We start from the raw sequence: 26,982 nt of genomic DNA, 5'->3' as shown, positions 1-26,982 counted from the left end.
GTGCTGATTTTGGGGAATATGCAACATGAGCAGCTCCCTGCAGATGCGTTGGTCTCAAAATAATGATTAAATAGGCGAAATTCTTTGATGCCTGTGCTGATTTTGGGGAATATGCAACACGAGCAGCAGCTCCCTGCAGACCCCGACTAAACATCCTTTTCACATATTTGCAAGAATAAATTAATGGAAATTCCAAAGTGAACGCTCCCTCCGACGTCATCACGCAGGAGTCTCGCGCAAGTCCAGCGGGGAGGACCGACAGGACGTGGTGACGTCACGGGACTCGTTGTTCCTGCTGCCGCCCTTGCTCGCTCGTTGATTGTCTCGCGCGCTCCTCGGCGGCCCGGTTTCTACGTTCTGAGAGCATCATGGGAGTGCAAGTGGACACCATTTGCCCCGGGGACGGTGAGAGAATAACCTAGTCCTAGGCGAAGTCTGTGCTGTGCAGGTACCCCCTACGTTATTGCGCGCGCCCCTCCTCCACATAGGGGCTCAGTGAATCCAATTCGCCATATAAGGCTGTTCTGAACCCCCATCCGCTGACGGACTTGATTGGATCCGACACCGCATCGTTCTTCGGGTTCTAGACACCCTTCTCTTCCACGAGTCTCTTCCCCGTTGTTATCGCCAGGATCGAGCTAGAGCGGTCGACCTCGAATCTGGGGAACCGAGTTCGAGTCTCTGTAACGGCGCTCATCTTCCTGTGATTCAGGGCAACTCACGTATTTTCCCCGTGCCTAACAAAAATGAATGTGTCCTCATGCATCGAAACTGGTGCTCATGCAAAGCGCTCTGATACCCGATGTCTCGGGTCTAGTTTGTTCTATATAAAACTCTAAAAAAATAATTCAGCCTGGCCAATTCCGCCCTATCCATCTGTCTGCCTTAATCGCCCTCCTCGCTTCCCTGCTGCTTTGAGCTTCTTCGTGTGCCCCTCCCTGAACCTCCCGGCTGCTGATCAGTCACTTGAGCATCCTTTTATGTCCCCATATGTCCCTGGTTCTTTTAGATACATCTCACCCCGACCTCACTGCATGTTGTGTTGTTTTTTTTTTAACAGGACGGACCTTTCCGAAGAAGGGACAGACCGCGATAGTGCATTACGAGGGTGAGTGCTGATTACGAAGGAAATTTGAATTCGTGGTAGACACATTGAATAATGTAACTTAGTGTTCGTCATTAAAAAACACTTGCACGTCTTAGCGTTCACCTGGTACGTTGAGTATAGTATATCTAGTGACACCGGTTAAAAGTCCAGTGGAGGTGTCCATTGCAGACTCGCATCTGTTTGTCATAGCGCGATAATTTAAAAATATCCTTTATTTTGCAGATTGCTATGTCACTTATTCAAGAAATGAGGTTGTGAACCTTGAGGATTATTTGGACCTTCCCACCCCAAACCATTTGACACGAACTCCCACCCGGGATGAGTGATGAAAGATTTTATGATGGCTAGCTACAGGGTGGCTTACTCCCACGCGTGGTTTTTTTTCTCTCTCATTATAAACACGGCACAGTTTTCGGCAATATGTGCCTCTTGCCCAGTGCCTAGGCCGAGATGAGCAGTATTGGCGTCAGAGAGAAGACATCTAGATGCCTTGACGGTTGTGTAACGACAGGAAAACGCCTCTCCTCCTAGTGAGGTTTAATTACACCCTAACTAGGATACTAGTGTTTTCTTATCTGCAGTAGTAGAGGTGAAAAAGAAACCTGCGTCACATATAGACATGTACGCATTTAGAGTGCATTGATCAAACTGTTTTAAGCTTTTACCTAAAAGGAGGCTCCCAAAGAGGTTGGAACTGAAAGCACCAAAGCAAAAGCCTTAACCACTACCCTAGGGCACAGTTTAGTATATCTGTTTTAATTGTCGTCAGCGCGTTTTATTTGTTCCTTAATGTGGCGCTGGAGGCAGGGCAGAAGGGGGGGGGGGGGTGGGGGTTTGAGACTCGTGAGCTATTGGGAGACTTTCTTGATCTAGCTTGGCACCAGGAGAGATTCACATTTGTGCTTAGATCGGATAACCACCAAAAGAGAGCATTACGATGGGTCATGGAACCAGCTTGATGCTTGCATTAATAAAGGAGGTTTCATGTGCGTTTCGTCCATCTTTCCTGATGCCAATAGTCCTGCAGAAGCTGGGACACCGCTCCTCCTATAGAGTAATCTTAGCGGCACCAACTTGACATTCCAAAGCTATAGTCTTACATATACTTCTATCTATGCATGAGAGCCGCACCTGCTTTCTCTACAGGACACCACCGGTCCATTGAATGTGCTGAAAGAAATCTGAGATACAGGTGGGAATGTTCTATAATTTACAGCTCCAGATCATGTCCAACTGACATGGTAGGAGGTTACCACAAATGTATGATGCATCTATAATCTCACTCTTCAGTTGATTACCCAGATCTCTATTGTACCTGCTGCTCAGCCAGTGTTAGTGTGGTGTGGAATGTTGGTCTGTGGTGATGCAATGGAATGTTGGATGAGTGGGGCTGTCGGTTGGAGTATGGCTGCGCAGCACGAAGGCTGCTCCTGGTGCGGCTCTCTGTACCTTTTATCCTGAACATACTATCTTAATGAATACTACCTAAAGAGACCCCGAAGTTGGACCTTTGTTTCATTAAAACAACCTCCAGATCCATAGCACCAAATCTTGCTCCTGGCATATTGAAAGTATGCTACTGGCTGGAGCTCTGACCTAGTCATGAGGATCATCACATACAGGCTACAAATCTTATTGTTTAACCCCCAATGTCTCACAGTACAAGCTACAATCCTACTTGTGAGCCTCAGAGCAGACGACAACCCGAAAAGGTGACATGTGTTGAGTTATAGTGCAGGTCTTTGTGCCCCAAGTTAGCCTATACCAAGCAAAAATAAACAAATCGGTTCAAGTGACTTGATAGCCTTTTTTTGGCTCTACGCTGTTCTGACCAGACTTAACGAAAAAAATATGCTTGCTCATTCCGCCTATGTAGCGTGGTGCACGTAAAACAAGTCCAACTTCTCTGAACCTGGAGGACACCAGCATGCCTGTGACATTACGATGGTGGGTGGACCGACTGCCAGAGGTTCAGCGGTTCCGCTGTGCCCATTAGGATGCGACTGCCACCCTGGCGGTCGCATCCTGCATATTTAACATTGTGGTGGGCAGTGCTTTGAGTAGCACCTACCACAAAGTTAAATATGCATGTTGTGCATTGGCATGCACAACGTGACGGGCACCGCCACCTTGTGAATGCCAGTGATGGGGCTGGGGTACCCCATAGGTACACCCCAAGCCAAGTGCAGCCTGACCCCCCCCCCCCCCCCCCCCCCCCCCCCCCCCACCATGGGCCCCCATAGTTTCCACTGCATGCCTTTCCATGGTGGGGTGTTCACCATGGAAAGGTATTCAACCGCAGGCATACAAATATGGGTGGCGGTGCCTGCAAGGTACCACTAACATATTGTGTCCCTTTTCCGGCCAGCAATCCGTCCGGCGGAAAAGTGGTGGGCGGTCTATCCACCCGCCGCAGTGCCCCTCGAGCAAAACCCCTACACAGGAGGCACTTCTAATGCCATTTGCATTTATAATCCTGCACCATGCAAAGCTTGATGGTTTCTTACAAGTGCAAGTATGGACCAAAGTAGAAGGCACTTGTCACACCTGCTCCAGCAGAGGGGGTTTCCACTTTGGAGGGGTCCTGACCCTCAGAGGAGAGCCATGGCGCAGCTAATAACTGAATGTAGGACAGGCCCTTTAGAGCAAGTGAAAGAATCTTTACTGCCTGCAGCGCAGCTCATTCAGAATGAGACTGAAGTTCATCCGCTTCATGATATGACCACTGATACGTTTGATACTACATAGGACTGAATCTCCGCTTTCCCTTTCATCTCTGTTTATAATTAGGGGTAGATGGTAAACTCTGCTCTGCCTGCAGAGTTCACACGATTTTGCCCACTCTCCCTAAAGTGCGAGATACCGGAAAAATTTGGTACACCACCGCATGACTAGCCAACGTTTAGTTGACGAGCAAGAACAAGTGAGCATTTGGACGAGTCCCAGCACACTATCTCAGTGTTGCCTGTCGCTACTGTTTGCGCGGAGTATGCTGCCACTCGAGTAGAAAACCTATTAAGGCAGCAGAAAGGCACATCAGCCTCTGGTGCGGCATGTGGTGTTGTCCGCACTGATTTGTTTTCTTTTTTCTGTGCAGAATAAGCTCCCTACGCTAAAAATGTGCACAGCACCGAAATTCCGCACATCTGTGCCGAGTTTTTATGTAGGTGTGTGGAATTCTGTAGCGTAAAACTCTGCGAGTTCTGCCTACCCCTAGTTATAATCCTATACAGTGCTTCTGGGTGCTTGACTGAGTGGTGGGCCAGGAATGTGGCCTTGGTCGTTACTACCTACTTCTTGATGATTTGGTGTTACCTGTGTCCTCTGGTGCTAATGCTTATGGCGGGTGCTACTGTATTCCCTTACTGCTTGCAATGCGCAGGCTCCCCGACTAGGAGGACAAACCACTTCCAGTATGTCTTATGCGGACAATGTCGTTCTAACCAGCCATACTCAAGTTGGTCTACAACGGCTACTCAACATACTTCATAGATATGCAGATGAGAATTATCTAGAAGTTAACATCGAAAAAAACAAGACTGACCACACATGGGAAACGGTCCCCTTCTTGGTCACTAGGTAAAATTGCACTCATCAACTGTGAGGTGTATAAATACCTAGGAGTTATGATCGACAAGGGAGGTCACTTCACAAATCAGCTCATAGCACTTAAAAGGAAGGGATTGGCAGTTGCGATCACGCGAAGACAACTTAAAGCAAAACTTACTGGTCCAACATTTTCTCCACTTCTCCGCGTAGCGGAAGCAAAAATTCCATCATCAATTACATTTGGCAGGGAGGTTTTGAGAGGCAGGTATGCTCGATTACTGGACACCATTTTGACAAAAGCATGTAGAGTAATGTTAAATTTACCCCCTATATGTGTCGCCAGCACAGATTCGGCTCAAGCTTGGTCTAACGAAGCAACTCCTCGCAAGGCGAGGCTCATACATCAAGTACTGGCACAAAATTAAGAACTCCGCTGCAAACACATTGAATCACCAGCTCTGGCAGGGACTGTGCAGCACACCTACCTCACTTGCCAAAGCTTACTTGGAGGAATCGCTTGTCATAACTGGATTGGCCAACCTATGGGAAATCACAACAACGCATTTGCACTTTAAATGCATCACTAATAAGGTTGTTAAGAAACTCTCCTTTTATAGAAGACAAAGCAGAATTTGCACACAGGAGCCACGCATGGATGACTATCCAATTATAAATCATTTGGATCACAGGCATACTTTGTATTAGGGTATTCAAGGAAGTCTAAAGAAGCCTTTTTAAAGCATATGCTAGGAATCCTGCCAGCCGTACCACAACTTCCACCATGGCTAAGAAAGAACTACGGGAACTTATGCTGGCTATGTGGGACGGGAAAGGAAGACATCGAACACATAATATGCTCCTGTGTCGGGCGTAACAAGGAAAGGGTTGACCCGCTAAAAACTAACTTTAACGAACGAGGCATACGTACATGAAGACAAGCTGTACTTGCATGCTTCAATCCACTGGATCCACAACGGAATGGGAAGCTTGTCAAGTTTTCAAACCCAAAGTAGAACTTGGTGTGCCTCAAATCGTCTTCGGATCCATGTTTTGTAGCCGCTCCCTCCCCCCTTGGGTCATGGAGCCTAGGGGCCACACCGTATTGGAAACATCAATGACTGCTGGTACTCTCCATTGTTCTGTGACTCCCAATGGCTATCCATTCTGCTGTTATTGAGACTAGTGTGTATTGCAATGTAGCTGCTTGGATAGCAACAAAGTTGTAACGGATCCTCACAATGGTCCTTCTGTGTTTTTTTTATGTAGTTATTGTAGGTCTCGGTTGCAGGCAAGGCCTATTGTTTTCAATAGACGTCATGTTCTTTGTGTGTTTTTATATTTTATTTATTTTTATTTTTTTATTTTGAAAGTTTTATATAGCGCGAACAAGATCCTTGCAGATAACAGAGCGCTTTACAAGGCATGTGGAAGGGTAGGGGAACAGGGAGCATGTAAATAAAAACAAAAATAGAGAAAAATACAGATATGAGGGAGCAAGAATCTAAGCACTTTAGTCTAATACAGGTCAAATACATCTGTGCATTGGAATCTATAGGCTATATAATATACTACTAGCAATACCGTTCGACACATTGTACATCACACGTAATTGTTCAAGTGTATTTAGCCATAAGGATATTTTTGACTTCTTTCTTAAGGGAGGAGGGGATGCGCCTAGTTTCAGGGGGAAGTGCGTTCCAGATCCTAGGCGCCATTCCTCATTTCTGGAAAGCTTTGTTTAATTTCTATGCTCCGGATTAGACAGCTTTCCTCCCTATTCTGTTTGTCCTGCCAAGGAAAAACTCAGACGTGTACCTTTTTGATCAGATGATGTACTTTACATGTGCTTTCAGACTACGCTTGTTTTCAGTCCAAGGGGGTACGATTTACTTTACTCTCTTCCCCCACCCTGCGTGCTCTTGTCCCCTTGTTTTTAGCACCTCTTTTTCTATGACTAGCGGCTTTCTTAAAATAGTTATGAGACTTTTATAAGATGGCCGTGCATGCACGATGTGCACTTTCCATGGGTTGTTTTACTGGGCAGATCCCACTTAAACATAGTTGCCACAGATGTACCACATATGCAGCAGCTAAGACGAGAAAAGGCATTTTCAAAGTCAGTACACTTCACAGGCCAGACATTTGGCTTTGCGAACCTTGATTTCTTCCTTTATTTATTTTTTTCTTTGTACATTTTCACATTTACTGCTCTACCCGCAGCTCCAGAAATGCTACTTACCCGCGTACCTAGGCTGCTTTCCGACAGTGTGAAGTTGGATCGAGTTATTGGACAACCCAGAGCAGTACAAAATTACCCATGGGTTTAGGACTCCTGTGGTAACAATACCAATCGTGGTTACTTCCCAGTAACCTCAGGCTGTGAAGAACCTAAAGAAGATTGCTCCCTCTGTACTTGTCAAGTATACCCGGGTCACACAGAATCCTAAGCACCAATTACTTGTACCAAAATCTCAACTAAAAGTTGCCGTAGACCTCTATTCAGCTCAGTCTACACAACCCTTCCCCACACATGTGCGTCTTACTGCCTGCTCCAGTACGTGCCAGCATTTGATCACTTAAAAAAACTAATATAGTACTCCGCCCATAAAAGGTAATGCTCGGCATAGTTTCTGCTTGTTTGGGCCTGAAGGTGTCCTCCTTTGGACGATTTGTCTCCTAAACACAACCAAGAGGAATGCTTCCAAGTTATCTGGTGAGACTGGATGAACTTCTTTGTATAGTACTCTGTCAAACAAGAAATATCACATAACAGCCGTAGATGTTCGTGCCAACGTGCTTTGCTTCTTTAAGTGTAATGCCGGCAGTTTTCAGAGACCACGTCTGCTAACTACCCAGTGAACTGACATTCTGTACCAAGACCGTACAAAAGGCAGTAACTGAATGGCCAGACCAGGCCAATAATGGTGGTTATGAATGCCAACCCCCTGCGCCTCTCTCCCCTCACTGGATACATAAGTATTATGTCTTTGCTTATATCTTTATGCATCCTCATATCCTGCGATGTTATGCAGTCTTCCTTTTCCTTTGTGTATGTAAAGCGCTCTGATGCCTAAGGGTCTAGCAAGAGCTGTATAAAACTTTATAAATAAAGTGTTGTGGTGGTGTAATGCCTTAATCGGGCATGTGAGTAGGCATATGCACTGCATCAGTTTCTTGGGAGCAATTTACTGTCGTCTTCTGATAATAGGAGGGGGCCCTAATACAGTACATTGTGTTGTAGGGTCTCACATTAATTGTTCAGTTCTATAGGTAACCGCTCGCCTCATCATTCCAGAGTGGAAAGAAAGAGGTCCTCTATTTCATTAAGCACATCTTCATGTTTTGAGTATGGTTATCACTTGGAGTATTGAGGCGGGGTGACCATCCTTGTTTACTTCAGGAGCTGGCGGCTCCATTTTATTTTGAATGCACACATGTACCAAATGAGTCTTGTTAGCAAACAGCCGTGTCTTGGTGATCTGTTGCCTGAACAAACATTCTCTAAGCTGCAGGTGAAAAACTATTTGCAAGGGCTGAAGATGTACTGCCTTTCTTGAGCTTCTTATGTAAGGTGTGCACAGCTTATGGCATTGCTTGAACTCCAATTGTAGGAATGAGGGTTCATGATTTTTGATCAGTCATAGAGGGCTCCGTGCACTGCAACCCCGGTCTTGCCTGTCAAAATTGGAGGAAATTCATTGCTATAATCTATACGGATGGCTCAATTAACGTACGTGTTTGTGCAAGAGATGGCAAAGCAAGGCAGAATTATGCAATAAACCTTGATGTGAAAAGGGGGGTATGCTGTAGATCTCAACATGTACATTTTTTAAAGCTGATTTGTTTTAAAGGTAGTGGTTCTAGTAAAACAAAAAAAATCGTTTGTGAGGATGTGCCTCTTTCGTTCCTTTCATGAATATTCAGCGTGGAAGTTTAAAAGAGGGAAAAAATTACCTGATCTGATAAAAAAATTTGTTTTGGCAAAAATCGTGCCTATGCTGTGGTTTTGCAAAAAGCTCCTTACGAGTCACACAAAAAATTACCGTCCCAGTTTTTCGACACCAGATACTTTTGACTAGGGTTATGTAAATGAAAGGTGCAAAAAGAACACTTGATGGCCAGAATGCAGAACAACGTCATACATTCACCCCAGTACAGAGATCGGGGCCTAAATCAATCGTTATTTGCTTACCATGCCATTCCAGTTTGAACCCAGCCATATGAAAATCAGTCTTCACCCTGCTCCCAATAGGAACAGTCCAGCCTGAACTGCCAAGCCAGGTTCTCCCTGGACTGGAAATGAGCATCCTAGGACCAATTTAGGGGTTTCACCCCATATCAGCCAGGATAGCTCGACTCCAGTGGCATGAAGAGCACGGGACCCAAGTCTGGGCATACCCGTCCTACTCAGGGTGACAAATACAAAAAGAATAATAGATGGACAGAATGCAAATTAATCAATAGGGACTTTGTTTACTCAACCAGCAAGCCAGTGCAAATCTCACTCTGGCAGCAAACACTAATTTTGTTGTTCAGGTGAGCAGGTGGGTGGCCATCGGTTTCTTGATTTTCATAATAAAATGTTGCAGCCTTCATACTTGAACAGCAGGAACATCAACATTTCAGGAACACTTTGCTGTCGGCATTCAAATGAAAGCAATGGGGACTTCATGAGAAGTGGCAAGTTTGTCCACGTTAAGTGTATGATACAGATCTGACACACCCCACTTGTGACAGCCCTGGAGCCAGGCATGAAAGGTGGAAGTTGGTGCTAATATTGGATCTGTAAGAGCAATGGGTAAGGAGAAATCCATATATGAACTTGAGCAGATTAGAAAATTAGGTTTTCAATGCCATTGGCTTGCTTTTCGTCCAAAATCAATCACTTCAGCGCCCAACATAGAGGTAGTAAGCACTATATAAATTATACAAGGTAATACAAAGAACCCTCCCACTCAACACCTGCTTCTAAATAGGTCTAATTCAACTGTGGGTTCTCCGCTTCAATTTCCTGCTCTCTACTATCCAAAACATTGATATATTTGTAGAGGCACCGCTTCATTGGTGTGGTCCCTACAAAACGCTGAGCCAAGCAACAGAAGACTGCTTTTAGACAAATACCGATGGATGTTGTGCCATGGATTGCCAGATTTTGGGGCATAAAAATGAATTTTTTAGCACACAATGGCATTTTTACTGGAGATTGTTTATTCTCGCGCTTTATTTTGACATCTTCTTTCACCAAAAAAGAAGAGAACGTTTAAGTATAGATTATTGTGCTTCCTTATCGTTCATTTTAGGTTGCAGGTTTTGCCATATACCACTTTTTAATGAGTCGAAATATAGACTTGATTAAAAAAAAATTAAGTAACATATAGCAACAGCCATACGAATTGCATTTTAAAGAAATTACATAACAGAAGCCAAAAGCACGTAAATCAACAATATCTGGAATGCATTGGAAGCCAGAACGATAGAAGATAGGAGGCTGAAGAAAAAAGTAATGGTACAGCCCGTGTCCTCCACCAGGCCCAAACGTCTCTGCAGCACTGGCGTATTACAGATTGTGTAGAAACATGAAATTAATTAAACGCCGCGTATAATTGGGGATCCCGAGATTGGGTGTAGCAAAAGGATCCCTGTTTCTTATTGATTTCTGCACTGATATCCTCCATCTAAGTCTGCCAGGAAGAGGCTATCTGGATCAGAGCTGTCCGCTGCATGCTAGCATAAATGCGCGCATTATAGGTCTGTATGGCGAAGGGTTAGTAAGCATTTCTTCAAACACCGGGGAGGGGGGATTCGGAGGACAGGAAAAGTATTGTGGAGGTGCGCATGGACTCTGAGTTGGTAATAGGTCATGGCACCCAAAAGAGAAACTGGAATGTTTGAAATACCTGTTGATAGCTAATAAAGGTGCCATTAGGATATGCCATTCCGAAGGAGGTAAGCTGCAATTGCGTCTGCACACCGGCCTCTGATATTTTTAGGAGCTGTGCGTGTCCGAGAATCGGTACAGAAGGGGCAAATAGGTGCTCCAGTTGTGTTCTTGCGCAGCTCATTCCACGCTAAGATCGTTTGTGCAACTGTCAGCCGGTCAACGCACCCTGCGAGAGGGACCGTAAATCGCAGTCTGAAGCAGGCACAGAGCTGCCTGACCTGTTTCAGGAGCCCGACTAGGCTGAAACTTGATGGGGTACAGCCAAAAATGTGCAACATGCACATAGGCACTAATAAATGTGGGCGAGGAGATCTCCTAGCACATTCCCAGCAAAAAAAAGGCGCCAGATGGTCGGAAGAGGGGTATTATTTAGCCACAGATGGCAACATCAGATCAGGAGTACAAACTTCAAGCCCATTAGGTCAAGGGTGGTATCGCCAGAGATCCCTGGTGTCTGCAAAATAAATATTTGATTAATGAGTTGTATACTTTGGTCTCTGACTCTTTGCAGTTTTCTCTGGTGTAGTTGGAGTGATCATAATAATGTCCTAATATCTTACTGCTGGTTGTATTGAATAAAATACCAGGACCTGAATTGATTGGTGTGCAAGTAATAAATACCTGACTGATAAAATAATCAAATGGCTGCTGTCACTCCTTAATGCATGACCTGAACTTGAATTGACACTCGTTGTACACAGTTGCCAAACGCGGTGTCCTGGCACAGGCACAGCTATCCAAAAGAGGCTGATATTTACCCCGGTGCAGATGCCTGGGTCTGTGGCATCCGAGACTAATGGTGAAACTGTCCATAGGGGTCTAATTTTAATTCTGGATTGCTTGAATATTCATCCTAGTACTAAGTCTGCATGCTTAGTACAGGGTAGAACTGGTGCTTCCATGAGAAGTAATGCTTAAATCTCCTAGTAGTCACAGCATATTCCAGCAGAACACGTAGATTGCTGTTTAATGCATGCATTTGTTTAAAGAAGTAGATTTCTGATTACCTACATTCAAGCTTTTTTCTACTTTTGTGTCATTTTTTTTTCTTCAATCAATTTAGACTTTTTGCTAGTGCCCAAAAATGACTGCATTGCTTCTGGAGTAAGAATCGCATCATTTGTAAAACTGATGACACTCCTAAACCTTCATAGCCACCAATCTGTCTCATGGCACCTATTAAAAAAGCATTGGAAAAGCCAATGGGTGTGGTCTTCGAGACTTATTGGTTTTGTCTATGGTTTTTAACCATCCTGTACAGCATCCCCTGGTGCTGTGCAGCATGGCTAAATAAGAAACAAAACGGCTGAGATAGCCGGCAGTGTCGTTTTGTAGGTGTGCCCCACAGATGCGCTCCTACAAAATGGTACAGCCAGTTTTTATTTATATTTGCCAGCTCGAGATGGACTGGCAAATAAAAAGAACAGGCATTTGCAATGCAATAAGTCTTGCATTTACGCAAATTTAAGATATTAGTATTGTAAATGCCAATGGCTTTTATTTGTATAAAAGGCATTGTCATTTGACAATGTCTATAGCTCAAACTCGCGTAAATGCGAGACCTATGCATTGCAAACGCTTGTTTGGGGCATGCAGGGTGAAGTACTGAGATAGGGGCAGGACAGAGTGCTACCAAGCAACTATGCAAGAAATCATCCATATTTAGCCATTGAGCGGGTACAAAGGGGAAACTCCTCACTTTACTCTTCAGTTCGTCCTCCATAGTGAAATACACAAAGCGAATGCGGGCATTGACCGGCGCGTCAATGAGGCGAATAATATCCAGTCTGGCTTGATATTGAGAGGACACCATGCCGATGAAGATCTGACCATTTAGTGTCATTCGGGAATCCTCATATGCCTCTCAAATGCCTTCTGGGGATATTTACAAAGACAAGCAGCATCATATGGAGAATTTTCAGGAAAAAGCAGTGACCAAATGTAGCCTTCAGTAAACAAACATGCACAAAACTAGGCAACAGGCAAGACCAAATTCAAATATACGTGGGCAAAATTCCCCATTAATGAAACAGGCAATCGGGACAGCCTTGAGGGACCTCTGATTACATACATTATCACTCAAATGTGACAGAAATCCTTCACATATGCAGTGATCCTATAGTTGGCATATAAAATGCGCTAGCTCTCGAAAGCATGCTCTTGATGCTAACTATCCTGGAATCTGCACATCTAGCCTAAGAAAAGTCACGTCTCAAAACCTGAAATTTCTTTGAACAGATAGCGAGTATCATGACCAACTAGTAGCACGTTTGATGTCTCTTTCAAACCTGTTAGTTGCAGAAGGCGTAAGAATTTGGACACCTTAAGTAAAGTAACAATTTTACATCTAAAAGTGAAGAAATTGACCAAGGTAGTTTTGCTTTATGTTCAAACAATATTTCAAAGGACATTCCTAAACAACTAAATTTTGATTCCCCATTTCCAAGAATTTCTCCACTGTAAGTAAAAAAACGTGTAAAACGCATAACATATAAAACTGTACAATCAGACAATCCGCGAACACTTATGTCAAGGAAAACTGGGCCTCGTTTTTCAAAGCTCAAAACATTCCAGCATGGATCGCAAAGACAAGAGTCGCAGAAACAGGCTTAGTTCGCCAAATCTCTTTAGACAAAACTGTGCATAAAGGACAATCAAATTAGAAGCCACAGGATTGGATGGCTGTCCCCTTTCAACGGGTAAATTACATGCTATTTTGAAGAGGCTGGGGCGATTTGGGTAGTCACAAGGGTGGTGATGGGCATCCCCTGATCTTCTAACTACAAATATATATTTAAGGGCTTGAACAGTGAGCTTGCATACTTGAAAGGGCAGTGACTTGCTATTCACAATAACAATGTGCAAAACCCGGCGGTCCCACATCGGGGACCTTCTGTCTGTCTAAATCACGAGCTGGCTTGGAGTGATCATGCTTATTTGTCCAAGAGTATTCCCTGGTTTACAACCTCATGGTATGCCGTCTTTTTCCTGTATAGTGCTTTCCGCCACCGTAAGAAACCCCAAAAAGCACTGAGGGAGAAGAAAGGATTACAGAGGCACATGTTTTTGAAAAAGGTGCACGTTTGAGAGCCAGGGGGAGCAGGAGGTGAGCCCGGGAGTGGTGCGTGCACGTGCAGTCTGCTAATTTTCACGCGCTGCACTCGTGGCGTGCCCCTTCTCGCTCCCGGAAGGTGGATGCCGCCACAAGTACGAGTGTGTGCTTGAAAATCAGCATAGCGACAGCTAAAGGCCCTCCTACCCAGCGCACACGCACTGCGTAGGCGAGGCCTAAAAAAACCAGGGGAAAGCATTTCTTTGAAGCGCAAGGTGGAAACACGCTGGGGGGCAACACAGTGGTGGGGGTGCGGAAGCAATGGCAAGAAAGCAACAGGGTACAGTCCCTGCTGCTTACTCTTCATCCCTCAGTCGTACCAACACATTCACTGTTGTGAAACACCCCTTCACACTGACTGGTTGGGAACAGCCAACCAGAGTAGAGAAAGGGCTGCGTTTTTTTGTCTAGCCACTGTAAAAACCAACCTTGTTGCAGATGCAGGTTGAGGACTGAGGAGAGGTAATACAGCTGGTGTCTGCTTTCACTGAATCAAAGTCTGTACACCATTTCAGTAAGTGCTTTTCTATTTAAACAGGCCTCCGTGGAAAGATCTGATGGTTCGGGGAAGATAAGGGCCAGTCAACTGGGCCATGAATCACCAAGAGAGGGCTATACAACTAGTATAGAAGCCGTTTCTCATTTCAGTTTCATAGGTACCAATCGGTAAAGGCCTTGACTTCTGGTTTCCCACAAATCTGAAAACTCCGCCCCTGAAATCTGCAAAGAAAAAAAAACGGAGCTCTCAGAGCTAAAGGCAGTCTCAGACTAGCACATTTTGTTTGAAATAAAACTGAAACCAGCAAATGTTTCTGATGAACTGTATTACCCTGTCTCAAAGAGTTTATTTAAAAAAAATGTTGTTGCATTATTAAAATGAAACTAGGCATGGTTTCGGATGATCTATAAACCATGTCCCAGGTGTTGATTTATGGCCCATGTTGAGGACCCATGTCATACCTAAACCATCAGAGCTTTCAGTAGAGGCCTGTGAAAATAGAAATGCACTAGAATAAAAGAAAATGCTGTACAGCCTTGGAGTCACTGGAAGCAAACTGCACAGCGTTCAATTAGAAGGTTCTGTTTTCAGTGGCTAGACCAGGGGTCTCCACCCAATCGCTCGGGAGCTACTGGTAGCTCACCAGCTACCTCAAAGTGGCTCTCAGAGGTGAAGCCAAACTAAGCCGATCTCAGAAATTCTTTGTACATTAAAGAAGGTAGCACTGCTTGTTTTATTACCTGTAAGAGTTAGACAGCCAAACCAATAGCCGGGCCTATTGATAACACTCAAACACACACTGTGTTGGCCAATCAATCAATTAGGGATTTATAGAGCACACTACTCACCCGTGAAGGTCTCATGGTGCTGGGGGGTGTGGGGGTGGAGGATTGGGCCACTCTAGTCATTCGAAAAGCCAGATCTTGAAGCTCTTCCTGAATTCTTGGAGTGTGGGGCTTCATCTGATGCTGAGGGAGAGTTTGTTCCAGGTCTTGGCCGCAATGTAGGAGAAGGATCTGCCTCCTGTTCTGGCTCTGTGGATGCAGGGGATTTCGGCCACAGCCTGGTCAGCGGAGCGGAGGTTTCTTTTGGGGGCGTAGAAGACTATTCTTTTGTTGAGATCCAGTGTTGTGGAGGGCTTTGTAGATGTGTGAGAGCTGCATGTGAGCAGCTTGAAGGTCGCATTTTTTTTTGATGGGAGCCAGTGGAGGACTCATAGGTGCTGGGGGTTTGGTCTTTTCGTGGGATGCTGAGGGCGAGTCTGGCTGCGGCGTTCTGGACCGTCTGGAGTTTGTGGAGTAGAGGGCGTTCCCGTAGTTCAGCCTGCTGGTGATGAATGCGTGGGTGACGGTCTTCCTGGATTTGGAGAGGGGGGCCCATTTGAAGGTCTTGCAGAGGGTGTAGAAGCATGTGGAGGCTACGGCGTCACATGAACCATCTTTATCCACTTTAAATCTACCTAAGAAGTAGATTAGTCATGTAGATTAGTCATGTTATACGCCCGGCTCTATCAGTCGCACCATGTGCGACATCAAAGACTAGTAGCAGCAGTAACCAGGGCTGACCCACCAAAGTGTGTGTCTGCAAGAACTAAAGTGAAAATGTGTTATTTGGGAGCATGATCAACCAAAGAGCTGAGTAGGAGAGAGTATGCACGAAGGGCAGAGAAAGTTAGAAGTCTTACATTCAATTTTATGTGGGTGTGTGACATTGTGTCCTTCCCTAAGAACAGTGTTGATTCCTTAAAGCTACTCCTAGTGTCAAGGACTGCCAAATATGTATGCTGGTCCCCATTACAAGCGTATTATCTCTGACGCAATTGAGCCCGTTCATGGTATAATTGTGCCATAGCCATAAAATGTTTATCCATGTCTATTTTGTGCATACAAGTCTAGTAATTACATACCTGCTGCAATCACGGGCATATAAAGAGCATGATTGGCCTGCTTTTAGCCCTTCCTGGCAAAGTAGCAACCGCTTCTCCCATAATAATGGCCATAACTAATATATGTTGGGCATCCAGCTGTGGCACATTGGTAGCCCTGGTTTAATGATGGGCATTATTGGCATAACCGAGGCATTCGTAGTGTTATGGTGAGCAAGCATGGCCTATTATTCCAATACCTGGGCATTTGAAGCAGAATTTGTCCATGAGATGTATTTTTACATGGTGGTACTCAATGAAAACAAAAAGCTGTTTAGCGACTGTTTATTTTCTAACAAGGAAAACTGATTTTATTTTTAAAAGAAAAAATAGTTTTTTTCTGAAAGGTTTTTCTTCTGGAAAATTGAGTTTGATTGCTCAAAGTGGAAAGTGATTTTTGATAGAAAAATGTGTATTTTCAAAAACTAATATACTAATGAAGACCAAATATTGCAACACATTTAAAGTTTATCTGAATGATAATTCAATTTGAGTTGGGGAGACTTACTGCTGTGGTAATACCCTTTGTGGCACACAGCATGTGGTGATTTGAATTTTACTTGATTACAAGCATTTAATATTGATAAACGTTTCCCTAGCATTCTGCTGATAACTTCACCTGGAATGTTTGGGTGGTTACTACTGATAATCGTGCTTAGGGTGGTCACAGTGTAATGGTAATACATATCATCAGCATTTTACAGTGATAAAATATGTTAGTAGCTCAGCAGGAATTTCCTTGAGAAGAATTAGCTCTCACTACAGAAAAGGTTGGAGACCCCTGGGCTAGACCAATAGAATGCAGCAGTGTCCACTCTTATTGGCTGTTGCCAACCAATCAGTGTGATGGTGTTTCATAACATTGAAAGTGTTGGTATGACTGAGGGGTGAGGAATGAGAAGTAGGGATGAGATATGAGAAGTAGGGGTGATGGATGAGTAGAGATAAGAAATAGGGATGTTGGAAGTGAAGATGAATGAGAAATATGGATGGTTGGGCTGATGGAAGAGAAGTAGTTGATGGGTGAGAAGTAGGGACAATAGATGATAAGTATGGATAATGGATGAGCAGTGAGAACGTCCTAAAGTGAATGTTATACAGGAGGAGGATGTGAGAGCGAGCGCAAAAGGGGGCTAGCGAAGAAGCACTCTGGTGACAAAGGACAATGCTGAGTGCAAATGGAGAGAGGTACCCGAGGAATACAGCTGGAAAACACATGGCAGTCTTATTCAGTGCTTGACCAAAAAGTAGTGCATGAAAAGCAAGCAGTGGAAGCATAGTTAACAGCCAATCAAGAGATTTTGCACCATCAAGGGACAAACACAAGATTGACCAGCTGGGACACTTGATAAGAAGTAGGTAAACTGGCTTTGTCACCAGCCTTTGGTAAGTAGTGGGCATGTACAAAGCCTGTGTTTGTTCTCAATAAGACCGCAATGTCTTTCGCAACCAGGCAGCTGCTCTGTGCTGTAGGGTCGACCTGAAAATTATATTCTTAGTCTCTTGCATGTGCTTAATCTGGTTAAATTGAATTGTAGTGTTCCTGCAGGTGTTTTTTTGAAAGGCTTACTCTATAGGTCTCAGGCGTGTGCTGAAAGTATCTTTTATTATGTGCTACCGGCCTTGTATAAAACTGGAGAAAAGGTAGAATTTAGTGCACAAAGGGACTGCCCAACATGTGTCCCATTGCCATACCCCTCCCCCAAATTGCTGCACTCTTTCTAGTTTGTGAGACAAATTTCTGTTGGCATATGCGCTAGATCTTTACTTCCTTTGTTTACTCTGGGGAAGAAAATGTTGTCCTTTGGTTTGGTGCAAACAAACGCTGTGTTCCTTCAGTAATGTTTTGACTTTTAAAAGGTCTGTGTCCAGTAGCACTGCCAGGCCATTCCTTCCCAGGAATGTCTGTCTGGTGCAAGAAGAGACCCAGACTTGTACACTCCACCATTGTTACTCTTAGATTTCCGTGGAGGTCTTTAGATTGACTTGCTTTTTCCCTTTTAGGTTGAAGCCTACTTTGCTAAAGATATCATGGGGCCATTCAGAAAGCTTCCCTTGAAATGCATTACCATTGGCTTTGTAACTCACATTTTGTATTTTTCTATTTGCTGGCTTTGTTTTAAGCTGTCCAGAGTGAGTTTGTCCTCCTAAGAAGCAACATTTTTTCACATCAACTCCCCTTGTATTCATCCATAAGTGCTCTTTTCTTTAACCTTTTCCATGCTCATGACGAGCTCAGCTCGTCATGATGCGAGCTCGTCATGATGCACGGTTGAGCTGTGCTGATGACGAGCTGAGCTCGTCATGAATAGTAGGAATGACGAAAAGTTAGCATAGGAGGGGAAAACACCTAGCAGCCAAGGTGTTAAACAGGCCTGTAGATCTTATCTTGGCACATTTGTTGTGCATTTAAAGACCAAGGTCAAATGTCAAGCTCGATCTTCCAGAGGGAGTTTGGGGTTACCTTTTCTTTAACTGACTTCAAAGTGAAGAGTATTTATGTGACCATCTTGCTGGATACTGGGGACAGGAAAGGTTTTTTCCTAGCACACAGCATTTAAATGAACTGTGCAAGTATTTCAGAATATATCCGAATTAGAAACTCAAATGAAGCACTTTTTTCTCAATTCTAAAGTGTGTTGGAAACAAATATTTTTATTATCATAACAAATTATTACACTAGGTAATGGCATTTCCACATATGGTTTGTGCACTGTATAACTTTATTAGTAAAACTGTATATCTAAAAGAAACACGTAGTGATAGATTCCTTAACTTAGAATTACCCCAAGTGTCAAACTGGATCCGGAGAGTTTTTCGTCAGAAGTACCCCTGCGTGTCGGTAGGGAGTAGTTGTGCGGCTCAGCGAGCGTCGTTTGCCTCGTACCGTGATATTGCCGCTGGAGCTACTTAGAAGCTCCCACGCGCGCTGACGTCCGTTCTTTCTTTTTCTGAGCCAGCAAGCGCAGATCCGGGAAGAACCCGTTCCCCCAGTCAATTTTTGACTGTGTTTCGAGGCATTTTACCTCATTTTTCTGAGTCGATTGACTCCTGGTGTTGTAGGAATTCCCCGTTTCAAGAACTGTGGGGACTGTCACCGCTTGTCTCTACTGCCTGGGGCGCGACCATTACTCTGTCGTTCCCCGGCTGCCGGGCCATGGTGCCGAAAACTTTGTGGGAGTGGTCCCGAAAGTTGCTGGAAGTCTGGCAGTCTGCTCCGAACCGCTCAAGGTCCCGGTCGAGGGACGTCGCGGGGCAGTCACCATCGCTCCTCTGGATCGAAATCTTCACACTCTGGTGCCGGTAAGTTGGAGCATTCCAAAAAGAAGTCAAAGAAGCGCCGTCACTCTTCAACTTCCCATCGCCTGTCGTTACTGAGGGTGCTGGTGGCACCACCCTGCGGCACTGGCGGACCCTGTGACGTCGCTCCTGGCCTACCCGCCCTTCCCGGGTTCGTAGGCGAGGCCAGCACAGGTGCAAGAGTTTCTTGCTGCCATGGCCCGACTCTTTGGGCCGTCTGGCCCCCCAGGGTGTCTTCGGGCCCGACTGGGGGTCCTGCCCATCTGACGCCGATGGCTTCGGCCCTGGCGTCTGCTTCGGCCCCGGCGCTGCAGGACCACCCTGGATCCGAGCTCGGATCCTGGGCGACACCGGCGATCCCGGTTGACCTGATAACACCTCCACCGGTGTAGACACCACCTCTGGTACCACTGGACGCGGCGCCAATGGGGCCTTTCTACTCCTACGTCCGTCCTCCTTATTTTCAGCCTGTTGCACAGACTTTGGAGGACTGGGTGGTGTCCGAGGACCCTCCCGTACAACAGTGCGGCAATGACCCAGACTGGGCAGAGAATTTAGGGGATGCCAGTTGTCTAGACACCTCGACTGACCGTGGCGTCCTGTCTCCTCCTGTGGCTACGGAGGAGGGAGCAAGTTATGCAGTGTTGTTGCATAGGGTGGCCAATGCTCTCCACCTTGAACTCCCTACAGTGGCCGTCAGGACTAACCTCCTGACTGAAGTGCCTCTGGTACCACTGGACGCGGCGCCAATGGGGCCTTTCTACTCCTACGTCCGTCCTCCTTATTTTCAGCCTGTTGCACAGACTTTGAAGGGGAGGACTGGGTGGTGTCCGAGGACCCTCCCGTACAACAGTGCGGCAATGACCCAGACTGGGCAGAGAATTTAGGGGATGCCAGTTGTCTAGACACCTCGACTGACCGTGGCGTGCTGTCTCCTCCTGTGGCTACGGAGGAGGGAGCAAGTTATGCAGTGTTGTTGCATAGGGTGGCCAATGCTCTCCACCTTGAACTCCCTACAGTGGCCGTCAGGACTAACCTCCTGACTGAAGTGCCTCTGGTACCACTGGACGCGGCGCCAATGGGGCCTTTCTACTCCTACGTCCGTCCTCCTTATTTTCAGCCTGTTGCACAGACTTTGAAGGGGAGGACTGGGTGGTGTCCGAGGACCCTCCCGTACAACAGTGCGGCAATGACCCAGACTGGGCAGAGAGTTTAGGGGATGCCAGTTGTCTAGACACCTCGACTGACCGTGGCGTGCTGTCTCCTCCTGTGGCTACGGAGGAGGGAGCAAGTTATGCAGTGTTGTTGCATAGGGTGGCCAATGCTCTCCACCTTGAACTCCCTACAGTGGCCGTCAGGACTAACCTCCTGACTGAAGTGCTTCAACCGGCAGCAACCTCTTCGGAGCCCTTGCTGCTTTTTAATGATGCACTGTCTGACGTTCTTTTGGGCACTTGGCCCAGGCCCAACCCAGGGGCTCCTCTGGACAGGAAGGTGGCCAGACGCCATCGCCCGGCTCCGGGCGATCCCCCCCCCAAATCTTCCAACACCCCACCCCGGAGGGCTTGGTTGTCCAAGCCTCTACTTCCTGAGTGTATTCCCTTCTGCAGCTCCAGAGGGGGGATACAAGAAGCTGGAGCAGCTTGGCAAGAAGCTGTTTTCATCTGACCGCTTAGGGCTGCGGTCGGTGATACTGCATGCATCTTAGGCCGTTACTCCCACTTTGTGTGGAACACTGTTGGGCAGGTGCTGCCCAACTGCCAGGATGAGGTCCAGGCAGTGCTTTCCCAAGCTATTGCAGATGGGAGAGATGCATTCGTTGTGGGCCGCCGACTCGCTGGGCAGGGCGGATTCCACAGTGGTGGCGCTTCGATGCCACGCCTGGCTGAGGACTACTAGCTTCTCGGGGATGTCCAGAACACCTTAATGGACATGCCCTTCAATGGCATTCGCCTTTTTTGGCAATAAGGCGGATAGTGTGTTGGTGCGCTTTAAGGACTTGCGTGCGACGGCCAAGTCCTTGGGCCTGTCGGCCACTCTGCCTCCTCCACCTTCCGCTTTTCGCTCCTTTCGTGGCCACGGAAGGGGTGCCCCAACATGTTCCTTTCAGAGCCATGGTTGTGGGAACCGCTGAGGCGGTTCTTGGGCCGGCGGGCCAGTCCACCTCCACCCCTGCAGCATCCACTTCCAAGCCTTCCAAGCCCGAACTTTCAAGCCCATCAAACTTTTCTGATATTCTTGTCTTCCGGGTTCATTTTGAGAGCTGGTTTGGTGGTGGGTGTGAAAGCAGTATTTGAAATAAAGGGACTAGCGAGATATGCAGGTGTGCAACGTGTACTGCAATTGGGACATTGAGTTCTCGTCGGACAAGTATGGTGTGGCATTGGTTAAAGTTTGTCAGAGGATATTGGTCATAGTCATATCTTAGTCGACAGGGGGCCACCCTGTGTCCCAATTGAGATTTACTGTGCATCTCGTGTATATGCTGTAAGGTAGGATGCAGACTAGGGTTTGTATTGCTGAACTTGTGCTCGTTGTGTGCAGCTGATGCTTCCTGTAACTTTCACAAAGGGTTAACCTTCCTGTCGGTTGGTCTGTTACCAGCTTGCACTAAGTGATTAAGGCACCCTTGTCGAGCATGAATTCACATGCCTCCTATTTTTCACAGGTCGCCTTGAAGATGGAAAGAAGTTCGATTCATCCCGGGACAGAAACAAAGCGTTCAAGTTCAAGGTCGGCCAACAGGAGGTCATCCGCGGCTGGGACGAAGGAGTGGCTCAGGTCAGTGATAGATGGGAAAGAAAAGGGGCTGAGGCAAACCCTCATAGGGAGAAAGCTGTATACTTAAAACAATAAGTGACCTGTTCCTTAATACAGTAGAGGTTGGGATCTATTATTTTTTTTTTTTAAATGAATCCGTGAGGTCTTCTGTCAGTTGTAGGGCTCCTGTTGAGCTTATTGGAGAAACGATTATAGAGATTGAGGGTCCTCAAGTGATTTCGGTGAGGTAAGTATGAGATCCTAGCTTGAACGAACTGGTGGAAGTCTCAATTTGAGGTCATCTGTGACTAATTAGAGAGATGCTTGAAGTGAAGAGCCAATAGGTTGTGAGACGATCGGGTCTGAAAGACTCAATTACTGAGGTGTGAGACTCAAGACTCACCAGAAGGATGGGAGGGCAACAAATTGGGCTGTGAAGTTAGGATAGCATGGTGAAAAATTGTGTATGTGAAACTGGACCGTTGGTAGATGAAGCACTTTCTCATAAAATATCTGTAGTTAGCTGGCATTTTAGATGACTCCATGGAAGGTGGTCCAGAATATGTAAGGTGCTAGAGTTTTACAGAGTTAGTGAGGTGTGTAAACATAAAAAGCGAGGTCGTCATGGCAGGCTGCTGGGAAGTGTATAAAGAATTAGATTAAAGAAGATCGAAATGGGGGTGTTTGACATTATAGCAGCCTTGGCAGAGAGAGTTTGGAAGGTCCTAGAATAGGTGTGGTTCAAGTAAAGTTCTAACACAGTAGTACAAAGTATTTCAAGGTATGGAAGCTTTGCTGTGAGTAGTAAGGAAACCATTCTGGTAAGAAGAAAAGGGGCTTATTTGTTTTTGGGTACGTAATCTCATCCAATCCTCCTTTTACTGTAGTCTGTGCTTAAATTCACCATTATTTTGACAATTGAATACATAAAGGCCAATGTAACTGGAACGTCAACAAGCATTTGCAATGCAATAGGTCTCGCATTAAGAAAGTGTGAGCTATTGGTATTGTAAATGACAATTTATTTTTAATGTGTTGGCTTTGAAAATATATAAATTAATAGCATCGTTATTCACAAAGCCAATAGCTTACACTTTCCTAATGAGAGTCCTATTGGCTATGGCAATGTTTGTTGGTAGCAAGCAAGGACAGTGCTGTTGTGGTGCTGAGTGATGTGGTGGTGTATTAGAGGGATGTGGTGATGCCCCCGAGGGATGTGGTGATGCCCCCGAGGGTTGTGAGGGCGAGGAGCCAAAGTAAATAGTGGCAGGGCAGACCTCATAAGACCGAGAGAAGAGACTGCGTGGTGACTGCTTTGGTCAGTTTCAGAATCGGGAGGGCAGAGTCGGCAGTCTGCGAGAGATCAACGTGTCTAGAGGCAAAGCATAGCGGATGTCGCATTGCAGCTAGCAAGTTGAGTTTTTTCAAGCTGAGTGTCCCTAGAGAGATGGCAACACAGCAACAGCGTTTGAGGAGCAAGGCTACTGTAGACAAGCACGGTAGGCTTTCACTTTCGTCCAGAAACAAGCTCTCGGCATTGCTGTGGTGGGGGAGCGGCAGCCTTTGAAGTCTGATGCCGATGCACAGACAAATTGAGGTGCGCGATGTGCACGCGGGGGGCAGCAGCCTTTGAAGTCTGATGCCGAGGCACAGACAAATGGAGGTGTTATGTGGCTGTGCACGCGCATAGATCACATGAACTGTGTGCGATCCGCAGCTGTTTTGGTAGACTTTTCTTTTCCGCTTACTATAATCTCGCCGGAGCAATGCGCAAGTGCATTGGCGGTGAGACCTAAAAAGCACTCTTGTTTTAAGGTGGGCGTACCTCCTATGAGCATGTTGCTGTGTTATTACGAAGATGGAAAAGGCAAGTTTGGTGCTCCCTTTCAGGAACAAATGTATTAGCTGCAATTCAAATCCAGCAAATGAGCTGCTGACACCGTTATCCTGTGTACACTCAAAGTAGCCTAAGAGTACAGTATTCAGTTGTGGGGAGTTGAGGGGCAGTTATGGTGAGGGCAAATGATGCAGGTACGGCTTATGTGTGGGAGAGATCTTTTATTTCGTCAATTTTTGGTGTCCACATTTATTTATTTTCCTCCTTTCTTGCAGATGAGCGTTGGTCAGAGGGCTAGATTGACATGCTCTCCAGACTATGCTTATGGGAAAGCTGGACATCCAGGGATCATTCCCCCTAATTCCATACTAATTTTCGATGTGGAACTCCTTGGGCTTGAATAGAAGCAGTCTTCACTCCAGCTTGCTTGCATTGAGGTAAGTGGGGTGGGGGTGGAAAGACAGGTGGTTTTAATAAACATTCTCTTAGTACAGAATTGCATGCCATTGGAGAATAAAAAAAAATACAGGCAATGCAGCAAGTGATTACATTTCAGCCTTTCCACTGGGGACTTGATCATTCTCCGAACTTTCACAGATTAAGCCTAGTAATGGGTCCACTTATGCTTAAGTCCTTGTATTGGAACTCAGTTTTTTAGTGGATGTAAGGGTGCCATTACTCCTTTTGCCCAAAATGTTAAAAGTAGGGATAGAGTGGTGGCTCATTGTCTGCCTGGTGTGCTGTCACCCCATGCCATGTTTCGGGTGTAGATGTACCCTCTGATCAATTTGGTAGGACTTAACCCATACTTGCCTCGTCTAGTCAGAGCTATGGGAATGGTGAAGCTTCAGTGATTCTACAGAATCCTCATTTTATTTTCCGCAATTTTATTTTCTGCAGGTGTACCCAAACGAAGCAGCCTAGAGAGAAGCTGAGAATACCCCAAATCCAGAGCCGACATGAACTTGTTGATTTTCCTGGAGACCAACATCAATCACTCAACCTCTCCCTCACAGCTGGATGTTTTACTCGCATGGTTGCGCCTCTTGCTCCCACCTATGGTTTTTGTTTTAAACTACACACCTCAAGCCTCATTTGATCATGCTTTGTGTACCTTGTTTTCAATCCTTCATTGGAATATTGATCATCTGTGATCAGCACACGATCAGTATAGAGTCAAAGTAAGATAGGAATGCTTCCCATATGACATTGTAGTTGGTAGTTGATTATGAGTATTTGCCGTTCTTTGATCTTGATTTTTAAAGTGGAGCTGTTTCGCTGCTGTCTTGTCTGAGCAGAGAGGGAACTGTCCTGGGATTCTATGGGGATGGTTTTCTGCAGTGAAGGTCCTGTGGTTTGAAAGCTAGGATCTAACCCACCAGGTCCTACATTGCACATGGTAGCCTAGGTTGTGGTGACACTGGGGATTAAGAACTATCTCCATTTCACAACTTATTCATGCCATTATCTTTTATGGTTTTGAGCAGTTCTTTTAAAATTGTTAGTCATACAATCTGCAGGAACTACCTAAAGCCCCACGAACTGGTTTCGAATGTTGGCTTGAACTGGTGCTGTTATTAAAAAAGAAAAATTGAGAATCCTTTGTTTTGGCATTTTAAAATGAGTATTGGCAGAAGAGAACTGATGCTGGATCATCACAGCTTCCGTATTGTTGTCCGTGCTCCTCCAGGCTTCCTCTCATCACCTGGTTTGATGGAGCCACCACTAATCCTAAATGCCTTCCTCCCCACATCCAAGTCTCTCCTTTGATTGCAATAAATGCTCAAAGCTTTTCTCAGTTTTTCTTGCGGTAATTGTTTTTCCTTCTGTTGCATAGTAGTGCATGCACCTGTTCACATGGGGGCCTGTTAAAGATGATCTTTTGGTGGCATCCTAAAACTCGTGGGGAGGACCAATTGGTACACAATTCTACATTATCTTTGAACTCGGTGCCTAACAATGAATTGATTCAAGTTATGGTTAAATCTTATCCGGACCGGTCCAAACACCTCCACTTTGTTGACCATGGTTACTCTACTGGGGTGCATGTATGACATTGTTCAGAATGTAGTCCATCAATTGTTCTTGTTGGGTCTCGCCTAAGCTATCGCGTAAGCGATGCTCTGGTGAGATATTAAGTAGGGGCTTCTGAAAGTGCTCCCAAAGTCTGCAGGCGGATCTGGCACAGTGCATGTGTGGCAGGTGCGCGCACCATTTGTCAGCCTGCGTGCTCACTTTCGCGGCCGCTTTGATGTTCAGTGAGCGGCGCGGCCGCGAAAGTGATCACCATTTGCCACCACTCACTCTCCGACAAACTCATGCAGACTCTCACAAAAACAAAAGGCAGCCGCTTGTTTTTTTAATGTCCAGTATGAATCTGTAAAGTATTTCCTAACTATTCTTGTGCGTTAACAATACATTTATAAAGTGTGCCAACAGCACCACCATGAGGCTGTACTTTAAACTTCAGCTAGTGCTAGGAAAGTGTGAGACAACTCTGAAGTCGCTGCCCTCCTGGAGATCCGTCCCCCGTGCCTGCCGACGGGACCGACCTGTCGTCGTAGCCCGGCTTCAGCTCAGCTGGTAGAACAGACTTGTGCCACGATCCAGATTTTCAGAGCAGTCTCATAAGTCTTGCGCTGTAGTTGTCTCTTATTAAATGCTGGGCATGTCCTGCAGAGGCTGGTGCGAGGTTGCAGAGGTCTGCCCATTGCAGTCAGCCCGTTCACTCTTGCATCTTTGCAGAACCCACACCTAGGCACGTGTTCATTCTATGTATTGTAACTGACTGGTACTAATACTCTTGTCGAGGAGTGAGGCACTTGGACTCGATCCAATAGGACCAAAAACGCGGCGCTGCACTAGACTCCTTTATCAAAGGACCTCGCCGACTCTCTGCCCATGCACTTTCCATGCAGTAAACTCGCTCAGTGAATGTTCATCATAACCTTT

General features: G+C 45.8%; 1 protein-coding gene across 1 annotated transcript; it reads left to right on the top strand.

Annotated features, from left to right (window-relative positions):
• The first annotated feature begins 206 nt into the window (after positions 1-206).
• Positions 207-25,831, top strand: FKBP1A (FKBP prolyl isomerase 1A). Its single transcript, XM_086932735.1, has 5 exons — positions 207-405; positions 1,061-1,108; positions 22,102-22,214; positions 24,306-24,467; positions 24,931-25,831. The coding sequence occupies exons 1-4, from the start codon at positions 369-371 to the stop codon at positions 24,432-24,434; spliced, it is 327 nt and encodes a 108-aa protein (XP_086788861.1). The 5' UTR covers positions 207-368; the 3' UTR covers positions 24,435-24,467; positions 24,931-25,831.
• Positions 25,832-26,982: the final 1,151 nt, after the last annotated feature.

This window comes from Lissotriton vulgaris, chromosome 7, assembly GCF_964263255.1.
Source record: "Lissotriton vulgaris chromosome 7, aLisVul1.2, whole genome shotgun sequence".
NCBI lineage: Eukaryota > Metazoa > Chordata > Amphibia > Caudata > Salamandridae > Lissotriton > Lissotriton vulgaris.
The sequence above is the reverse complement of the archived record's forward strand: the minus strand, read 5'-3'. Positions and strand labels throughout refer to the sequence as shown.